The 10,806-nt window shown below is 43.4% G+C and overlaps 1 protein-coding gene across 1 annotated transcript; it reads left to right on the top strand.

Annotated features, from left to right (window-relative positions):
* Positions 1-1,957: 1,957 nt before the first annotated feature.
* On the top strand, positions 1,958-9,773 carry rasip1 (Ras interacting protein 1). The gene is made up of 16 exons (XM_070911734.1): positions 1,958-2,032; positions 2,145-2,266; positions 2,607-3,058; positions 3,226-3,486; positions 3,565-3,806; positions 3,894-4,058; positions 4,591-4,795; positions 4,889-5,187; positions 5,290-5,451; positions 6,595-6,635; positions 6,934-7,088; positions 7,253-7,365; positions 8,216-8,507; positions 8,722-8,885; positions 8,998-9,139; positions 9,245-9,773. Exons 1-16 carry the CDS (start codon positions 1,958-1,960, stop codon positions 9,421-9,423), a joined length of 3,069 nt encoding a protein of 1,022 aa, XP_070767835.1. The 3' UTR covers positions 9,424-9,773.
* The last annotated feature ends 1,033 nt before the right edge of the window (positions 9,774-10,806 follow it).

Below are 10,806 nucleotides of genomic sequence, written 5' to 3' on the forward strand. Positions count from 1 at the left end.
GTAGCCTACATAATATAAGTTTAAACCTTTGGGCTTGGATTGGGTATTACAAGTCAAAATATATGAAGTCCTAGAGAAGTCACAAATCATTGTCAAAGTCTATGTTTTCTCAAATGGCGTCTAAAGTAATAAGATTTGTCTCAATTCAAAGTCGTTGACGGGAGTACCCTCAGGCCACAAGAAAATACAACTTTTATGATGTAACCAGTCGAATGTTTCCAGTATTCCCTTTAAATTCCTTTGATCAAACATTTCTTTTTAATGTTTGACAACATTACTCAGTAGGCCTATATTCTGTATTTACCGGTTCCACATGTAACTGAAGCTATCACACGTCAGTTTATTGATTCTGGATGATAAATTGTTCAAAAATAAGATTGGCAAGGAAGCCAGTTACAGTTAGACCTGATTTGTTGTATTAATTTGATGCAGACGGTGATGACAAATGACAATATCAGGCTAATGTTACAGTTACTGTATATGCTGTCCACATGTAAATTGTAGTAATCTGTTCTCTTCTCCCTCAGTGAATGCAGTCACCTTTGAAATGGGACAAAGGTTACTGACCCATTATGACCATAGATACAGCCTGTGGTTATGAACTGGGACACAGTGACAGTCTCCTTTCTCTTTCCATCACCATCTTCCTGTCGCAGACGAGGTCAAAGATCACAGGTGTCTCTGTCGCTCTCTCTAGCTTCCTGTCTCACTGTGTGTGCTTCCTTCATCCTCTTTCCAGCAAAACTTCAAACTGGGCCCTCTGTGTGTTTTGTGATGCATTGTGATATCTGTTCTAATCATAAAGTCGCACCGGATTTCAATGGCCACAGTCTTGAAAATCTGTTGTGACTTTGAGACACTGTTTGATATAATTAAATTTTAATAGGATGAAACAGTGACACCACATTTCTGTTTAATCCAGACAGACCAAAAGATATAGATCTAAATTGCTTTGTGGTTTATGATACAGTAATATTCCCAACAAAGTCTCGAAGACTCACATGTGTTTGTAAATTCACCCTTCTCTCGCTCTCTACCAATCTGCCCCACTCGCTCTCTCACTCAGTCAGGATATAGGTGTTGTCCACTGCAAAGGAAGGAAATTCTGTCACTTAGAACAATGGGCCTGTTTCTCTATCTATAGACCCAGAGAGGCCAAGAGCCAGAGGGAGAGAGGGAGCAGATCTTGTCTAGTTAGAGAGAAAAAGGAAAAGAAAAAGGTATTTCAGTTAAGAAAAGATTGAACTAATGGATATTAATAATTAGAGATGTGTAGCTAGATGTGTGACAAGTTTAGGCCTTTTGAAAATGGAATTTCGTCGTGGAGAAAAGGAAACATGCAAGGTTATTAGACTACTTTGAGCTGCGTATTTGCATTTCGGTGTTGAAGAATCATCATAACACACTATAGAAGCACCAGAAGTAACTGTGGGTAAGTGTTTTCAAAATATAATACCTTAAAGGATTTGAATTTCTTTCGTGCACCATTTTGATTTTATGGTTTTCAAAATACTCACTATACAACACAACATCAAGGACAGGATGCTCATTTAAAAGTGCCATCTTTTCTGTCTAGAATGACAACAGCAAATTTTAGGTGTGGACTCACATGTCAAGATATGACAGGATTTGTGGTCTTGTCTGAAATCATACTTCAAAGGATGTTAGTTTTCCAGTAAGGAAGTAAGTAAGGAGAAAAAGTGATTGCAATCCTTAATTCTGATGGTAATTTACATAGAAATAACATTGAGAAATGGACAGGCAGTGACCTTTGGAGTGGGTATTTCCCTGTCAGTGCGACAGCTGGACCTGAGTCCTATAAAAGATGCTTCCTGTTTGAAAATGGGAAATTCACGCGATGATTTTCAGTGGCTGATTAGGGTGTTTTGCATTTATTTATTTCTGTTTATTTCACCATGTTGACAACCAGCTGTAGGTATCCTGTTGATATTTTTTGATGGTGACATCATGCCATTGTTATATTGTTTCAATCCCGGTATTGCTGACACACATTCCTCTCTACAGTGTGGAGGTAGATCAGGGGAAACATAACATTCACAGTAACCTGACATACTGCAGATTATTGAGTTGAAAAGCCACATTTGTTCTTAATATCTGTGTGTCTTTCTCTCTCCCTCTGTCAGATGGAGGGGTCTGGCAGTCCTCGCTTCAGAAAGCTTCATTTCCCAGTGGGTCTTTGGATCAACTCGCCCAGGAAACATTTTGCCAAGCTAGGTGGTCGCTGGCCTAGCGCTGTCTCTGTCAAGTCAGTCTGAAGTTCTCCTAAACTAATTTTTTATCTCCCGTTTTGCTTCTACAGTATGCTGTGTATATTTGTTCTCAGGTTACACAACTTTTATGCCAGTTATTGTTTAGTTACAATTAAGTTCCTGATAAGTATTGTTGAATGAACAGTTTATGTATTGATGTCATCTTATCTTCCTTCCACTGTCATTAGTATCCTTTCAACCCGGCAACCTTTCCCTGTTTTATTTTAGTCCTTGTTGTTTGTCCGTGTTTAGTCAGTCATAATTCACAGCTGACTGGTCCCTTCCTTTCTCCTTCCTCTCTCCTCCATCTGTCTTCCCCTCCTCTGTTGTTCCCAGGTCGACCACCAGCTCTGACGCAGCCTCCCTCTACGAGGCCCCCTCTGCTCCTTCCTCTTCCCTTTCTAACTCCACCCCCTCGCTGGCTTCCCCTACCCCATCCCCATCTCCTTCCCCAGCCTTCCTCAGGCCACGGCCTGCTGGGACCCAGTCCCGCACAAAGCGCCTTTCCCATCTCTTCCTGCGAGGGCGCTCGAACAGCGACCGGGACCGGGCGGTGGGGGAGAGGGAGAGAGAGGTTTGGGCTCATTCAGCTGCTCCCTCCTCCCACCACTACTTGCCCCCTGCCTCTTCCTCTGCCCCGGGCTTGATCAAGATCTATGGGGATGCCCTCTCTAGTGGGGCCAACTATCGCTCCCTGCTGGCCAACATTCACTCAACAGCCAGGCAGCTCATCGCCCAGGTCATCACTCGGTACACTGAGAGAGAGAGGGAGGAGACAGATGATGCAGGTACGAGATCGGGAAATGTTCTCTCATTTAGACCTCTGCTATGACCCATTACTGGGAATTGTTTGCTCAAAATATTTTAGCCTATTGGGAATGACTTAATATAAACCGCAGTGTTATGGAAAAATAATTATCCCCTTCTCCTCCTCCCTTCCTCGAATACCTTCTAGTTCTCCAGAAACACAGCCCAGAGGACTTCCTGTTGTGTGATGTCATTGGAAAGCCCATCCAGCAGCCAGATGGAGCTATCAAATGGGAGACAGAGTGCCGGAGAAGCGTTGCCCCGTGGGAATGTCCCCTGTTGTTAGTGGACATGTGGCGGCCTAAGGACGGATTTGAGCGACGCTTTGAAATCCAAAGAAAGGACGACTATGAGAGAGAAGAGAGGGAGAGGGAGAAGGAGCGCGAGAGGGAGGGAGAGAATCATCAAGGTATGTTGAAGACTCAACGGGCAGGTATGTTAGCACTCAGGGTCAAACTGACCGATCCTCTGATTGTCTGGGCAACAGGTGTACGCTGGCGGCGGAGCAGGATGTCATCAGGGGGCGGACCAGAAGAGAGTGAGCGCGGCCACCGTGGAAGGAACTCAGAGCTCAGGAGGAGCATCAGTGACATGAACCTGAGTCTGCGGCGTCGCCAAGGCAACCACGTCAGCAAAGACTCACATGGCTCTGGCAACCGGCCTAACAACAATGGAGGAGTGCAGGACAGAAAGAACATTGTGAGCATGATCAACCCACAGCCAGGAGAGGTAAAGAAGATGATGAAGAAAGAAAGAAAAACTCAATTAATTGTGTATGTGGTCTTCTAACTATCATGTCTTAACCCTCTTTTTCAGATCAGAGCTTCAAAAGTTGAAGCAAAGGTTGGTTGGACCAACCAGCCAGCGGAGGACGAGAAGGATTATTCCAGCTGTGACCTGGAAGTGATGTCACAAAGTTTGATCCTTCCACCCACAGACAGGCCCTATTTCTTGTTGCTGCAGGGCTACGACCAGAGCAAGGCAAGACATGCCGACAGATGATATCGTGCACACAAATACTCACAAACAACACGCACACACACGTACACTATGTAAACACAGACACACACACACACACACGTTTACATGGTATACTCTATAACAAGGTGCATAGTTGCATGATTTGTGCAGACGTACACGCGTGCACACACCCTGTTCGTGACATCATACCTGCATGTCTGTAATCGCCACATACCATCAGGGTTTCCATCCCTCGACAAGCCTCTCCCATTCAGCATCCTGCACAAAACAGCCTCAGAGCAGCACAATGCCTCAACAATTTATCCAACGAAAGCACAAAACCCCTCTGTGTACATCACTTCATCTCACACAATGACCTCACACAGGTCTCCATTGTAGCAAACTGTGACACACTTCATACCTTATCAACCGCCCCCTGTTCAACTTAACATCTCTAAGATGGAAGACCATAACATATGATATAAACCATAACACTTAAAAGATAACAGACCTCCCTGACTTTCTTCTGCTCTCCACTGTGTGTTTTGTTTAGGATTTTGTTTTGTATATCATGGTGGGACATACGCATTTGTTTGGAAGAAAGCCCACAATAAGGGAGAAAGAGAAGGATAGAGAGAGGGAGAGGAAGGGGAAGAGGCCTCTGAAGGTGGACACGTTCCTCTCTGCTCCTGACCTCTTGGCCAGACACTTACTGGTCAGGAGAGACTCAGCTGTTCCTGAGACGCCCACCGGACAAGGTACTACAGCAGTCACTAACTCTTATCACACTTACATCCATAGTGCACTTGCTGTGTTAAAGTCTACCGTAATCTAATTTAATTTTATCGTAGCTCTGATGCGGCCTTTCAGAGGAGGTGCTGTCACACACAACGGAGTGGCCCTTTACAGGGAGACAGTCCTAAAGCCTGGGGATGTGATTGGTCTGGGGAACCACTTCCTTTTCCTGTACCGTGACCCCCGTGTGACTCCAGCTCCACCGCTGGCATTGACCCTGCCATGGCAGGCTGATGCCTCCACCACCTGCTGCGCCTCAGGGTTGGTGGATAGACAGGAAGCACTGAGGCAGTACCTGGGATCTCCAGAGGCAGTTCTAAAGTTCTACCCCCGTCACGCAGATTCTCTGTTACAGGTGAGACCAAGATAAAGGAGCTATAAGCTCTTACTAACTATTTATCTGGTATGAAATGGCCTTGATGACATACGTTATGTTTATCCCCCACTTTTCTCTTAGGAGATAATCTCCAAAAACTCCTCTCCAGACTCTGGGGGCGGGCCTTTAGCTCCTGCTTATCTCCTGTCAATCATGATAGATCATGCCTCCAAACACCTGGACCCTGCTCTCACACCACAGATATTACTGAAGTCAGCCAATCTAATCAAAGAAATTGTCTGGGTAAGAAAAAAAAGCAGCACGATATATAAAATAAAAAATGAAATGCCCTGGTGGCATAGGAGTCATGGCACCAACCATGAACCGCAAGGACCACAACAACCATTGTGCTTTGTTGCATGTCATTTCCCATCTGTCTCTCTCCCCTCATTTCCTGTCATCTTTCTACTGCCTCTGTAATAAAGACATAAACATGTCCAATAAATACTAACCGTACTTCGGCACAGTGGTGCTTTGAGCTAAATGCTAACATGCTCACAATAACAATGTTAACATACTGTTGTTAAGCAGATATGATGTTTACCATGTTCACCATTTTAGTTTAATGTGTTAGCATGCTAACAATTGGTAATTAACACTAAACACAGAGTATAGCTGAGGCTTTGCAGGTATTTTGTCATAAACCAAAGTATTGGACACATATATAATTTGACCTGGTGATGGAGCTAGAGTAAAGGTCAGGGTTCACCAAAGTTATTACAATTCGACCTGAGGGGGAAATAAATGTCTAAACCAAATGTCATGGCAGTCCATCCAAAAGTTGTTGAGACATTACACTAAAAGTGTCAATCTGCTGGTGGCTCTAGAGGAAAAGTCAGGGGATCCGATTCATCCCCTGGGAACCATAAATGTCAGTCCATTCAGTAATGGAGTTATATCAGTCTGGAGCAAAGAAATGGACCGGCCAACATTGCCAACCAAAGCTAGCCTAGCTAAAAAACAACAGCTCAACATATAAAATGTGCCACATGTTATGGTATATAGGTAAAATAATACAATATCTCAGAGGTTTAGTAGTGATTCATCTGTGGAGCACGCAACAACTGAACAATGAATCTTTTTTGGGATAGTACTGCATGAGTATGGCCATAACCACACTTAAACAAGCTTGGCAGAAAAACATCAGGTAGGCAGATTGAGATTGCCACATTCAGTCAAACAGAAAAACCAGCAGACAGACATATGCCCTTCATTGTGGCCTGCTACGTTGTGGACAGGAGCGAGGATGAGCTGATGTCACTGCCCTTCTGCTGGAAAATGTGCTGTAATTGTCCTGGCTGCAGGGCTAGACTCTGCTCCCTGTCCTCCACCCCCACACTAAGCCAAGATGTCTCTCCTCTCTTCTGTCTCCAACTCTCTTTACAGGATAACATTAAGGAATTTGGGGATAAGCATCCCACGCAAAAGTAAGAACATTTTTGTTCTACGTCATGTTTCCTCTGTTTAGAGATCTCCTGCTGAGTGATTCATGATACATTTGTGCTTGTGCTGTTATGTCTGGTAAATTTTTCTAGTATGATGAAAGCATTGTAACACAGCGATGTTGAAAAATGCTTGAAATATAGTTGAGTAATAATAACTCCGTCTATTTTTACTCACAGTATGGTGTGTTTCACTTTTAAAGCACAAACAAAACACTGACAGGAGAATGTTCACAATCATTTTACAGCTAACATACCTTTGGCATTACATAAATGTTTCCAGTTCCACAGAGCAAGAAGGTGAGATAAGCACGCCGAATGTCCAGAAACTGTCGTCTGACCTTCGTCCTCTGATGTTCTGGATGTCAAATGCCACAGAGCTCCTTAACTTCTTCCAGGTCAAAGTTGAAACCATGGAGAAAGAGTGGGAGTTTGAAGGTGAGAGTGATTTCAAAACAATGGAAATGACTGATTCAAGTAAAAGTTAACCTTCAGAGGCTACGGCTGTTTGATGAAACACCACAGAACTTTGGCAGTGTTGGACATAAAAATTAAAGCAAACACAAAGTCTTTAATTCATCTTGATGATTGTTTCTTTAAAGCCCTGGGGGACCCACTTTTGACAGCTGACATGGACACCTGCTCAGAAGCTCTGGCACAGCTGGATGATGTCATTATGCACACCTTCCAACAGTGTGTGTATCACCTCACCAAGGTACAGTATAGAAAACAAGACAACAGCTATGTCCCAAATCATACCACATACTAATTCTATACAGTATACTACTTTTCTAATTGTCATTGTATATTGTTTTAGCAGTTAGTATACGAACATACTTTACCATTTTCAATGTATGTCAAATGTCAATCAAACTGCAACTTTAGAAAGCCACTGCCAATTAAACTCCACAAAGAGACAGTACAATGCCTTTCTTAAGGCCTAATACATATTTTTTTGTTTTCCAAGGTGTTTCTGGGGCTGTCTCGCCACCTCCCACAATTTATTTAAAAATTTTCCAGCTGTCAGAAGCTCCTCCATTGTATTTGCGCATTGCATTCTGGGACAATAGTGTGCATCAACAGCACGCTTGAATGTTGACTGTATTTAGTATGCGTACCATCTAATTACGAAGCCATTATTTTTGTAGGTATTTGGCAATAAGACAAATTCAAAAGTTGACCTGATAATGGTGCTAGAAAAAAAGTCAAAGGAACACCAAAGTTGTTAGAATTCTGTGTGTAATAAATTTCATGGCAATCCATCCAATAGCAGTTGAGACATTTCAGTCTCAACCACAAATGTCAAGCTCATGGTGGAGCTAGAGGAAAAGTCAGGGGATCACCAACATCTGTAGGATTCATCCTCAGGGGAATGTGAATGTCTGTACAAAATCTCAAATTTGGCTAAAAATAAGAAAACAACTCTCCACCTTCCTCTCTATCCTCTTCATCTTAATCCATCCCAATTTAATCTGTCCCCTCCCCTCCCATCATTCCAGCAATGTATTTTTCAAATGTTTTAAAACAAATTAACTGAATTAACTCTGTCCTTTCCGTCCACAAAGACCCTGTACTCACTCCTTCCAGCTCTCCTGGACACCAACCCATTCTCCAGTGAGGAAAAGAAGAAGAAGGATGGAGCTTGTGGTGCAGAGGGAGAAGAGAAAACAGGAGGGGAAGGAGAGGTGGATGATGTGTCTGCCTTACCGCCCAAAGTTGCTGGGCTGGTGGAAGTGTATCGCTGTTCCCTGATGCTGTCGCGGGAGGCGTGTCTGTCCCCGCCGCTCACCTCCCAAACCTTTGGCTACCTCTTCTTCTTCACCAACACCTCCTTGCTCAATACTCTGCTGGAGAGAGGTGAGAGGGCGCTGGTTAAAGTCAGCCTATGTAGCTTTTGCTGTTACAGTGGCCACTGTGACCACAAGTAGTGAAGAGTCATACAGCAATATCTAGTTTCTAACATTAGTTAACAATAAGCTGCTGGTCACAAAAAAAACATAATCCTTTCTATTCACGTTTTTCAGAAATTGACACATTCTGTTCTCTCCCATGTCCACTTCCTTTTTTTTAGATGGGCTGTTTTCATGGTCCAGAGCGGTCCAGATCCGTACAAACTTGGACCTGGTTCTGGACTGGCTACAGGGGGCGGGATTAGGAGACATAGCCTCTGAGTTTATGAAGAAACTGTCAATCACGGTCAACTTTCTGTGTATTCCCAAGACTCGACTTATCCAGGTAATACAGCTACATGTGCGGTGTGCCTCCTCAGCCCTAGCCCAAGAATATTGATTCATTTTTTATTTATACATATTCATTTTTCTTGCTCTGTCAACCTCTCATCTTCCAGTCATCCTGGACCAGTCTACAGGAGGATCATGTCTTGTTAAGCCCTGCCCAGTTGCACCACCTGCTCACCCATTACAAGCTGGGTCCAACCAGAGCCCCACCAGCATCCTGGGCCCCTCCGCCAGGCACAGAGCTGTGTGGAGGTAATATATATAAATAAATAAAACTAACAAGGCTAAGAATTCAACCATGCAATTGTGAAATTATCTGTTAAGTCAATTGTTTCTTTTTCTTTTCTCATTGTTTAGACATCTTTGAGAGCTTCCTGGACCATCCTCCTCTAATTCTGCCAAATGAGACTCCACGCCTTGACCTCTCCCAGCCAATCCCAAGCCCTGAGCTCCAAAAGGAAGTGACACGTCTCCGCACCTTCTTGTGGGGACTCGACCAGGATGAGCTCCCTGCCAATCAGAGGACTCGGCTTTGAGGAAGCCCATATTTGTCTCGTAAAAGTAAAAAGGATATCACCAGAAACAGTAAACCAAACTGCACACCACATAAAATGCAAATTGGACACATTTTCTGCATTTTGTTGCCTGGTTGTTGTTTTTTCATGACATCTCCATATCAATTCATTTATTCATTTAGATATTTTCAAGTAAGAGAAATGTATTGGCTTCGGTATGTCTTTATATATTTTATTTTCAAGCAGGGAGTAAAACACCATGTCTGTTGGGCCACGCAGTGTTATGCTTTACGTGACTGTTTTACTTGGCTTCCATGTATGTTTTTAAACTACTTGTTTTTAATAAAACGCTCTGGTCTAAAAGACCTACAGTTTCTGCATGATCTTTGACAAGCTTGTTTCCCACAGCGGGGCCCCTCGGGCTTGGCACTAGCCTCAACTTCAACACCAAAGGAATATTCCACAAGGTGGCGCTGCAGGACTCATTCCCCTCTGACGTTAAATGATGAGTCTGCAGGTAGAATTGCTTGACTAAGGAGGCGATCACAGAACTGCATTATCATCTGCTCCAAAGGCACATTCTCATTTCCTGTAATACTGGTAGCATTTTACGAAGGGTCATGACTCAAGCAAGCAAATTAGACAGTGACGACCACACACAAAGGTTACCTTTATCAAGGTAAGCTGTTGTAAAGGCAAAAGCTGGTGACTTAAGAGCAGGGGAGACTTTAATTTCCCTTTGATTGATGTGACACACTCACAAGTGGTCTGATCTGCAGGGTTTCCCACTTCATTAATGTGGTACAATCCCCTATAAAAAAAAAGTCCACCTCATTAGGCATATATTAGCAAGTGGCTGTCGTGGGCAGACAGCAGGCAGGTGATATCATCAACAGGAGTGAGTAACAGCTTAACATGAACTTGAACTGTCATAATTTTGTAATATCCAGTCAATGTCACTGTCTAGTCAGCCAGACGTCTTTAGAAACCAGTTCACCACTTTCTTTGTTTTCAGAGTGAAGCTCTATGACGTCTACAAACTCTGACAAACTTCTCATGCACCTCCTTTGGCATTCGACCAAATGGCTTCCTTTCTTCCGGTCAGCTTCTGAGATGAATTCCTTTACGGTAAAAAGCTCGAAAAAACATCAGTCCCGTGAGAGACCCCTGCTTACATCATCACTGTTGCCTCCGGTCCTGTCTCCCCAATTTCTTACTGTGCTGACATCAAAAAACATGGCATTGAGAAAGACTGGTTATAGATTATGAATCATGAGAAGAGGCTCTCTGTGGTTACATTTATCAATTAAGTGATTGTAATCACTCTCATTTGAAATTCAATGTGGTGTATGAGTGAGAGTGAGACTGTGTTTGTGTGCTAATTTCAACTTTCCAGTAATGTCA

Source organism: Enoplosus armatus, chromosome 9 (assembly GCF_043641665.1).
Source record: "Enoplosus armatus isolate fEnoArm2 chromosome 9, fEnoArm2.hap1, whole genome shotgun sequence".
In the NCBI taxonomy this organism is placed as follows: Eukaryota; Metazoa; Chordata; class Actinopteri; order Centrarchiformes; family Enoplosidae; genus Enoplosus; species Enoplosus armatus.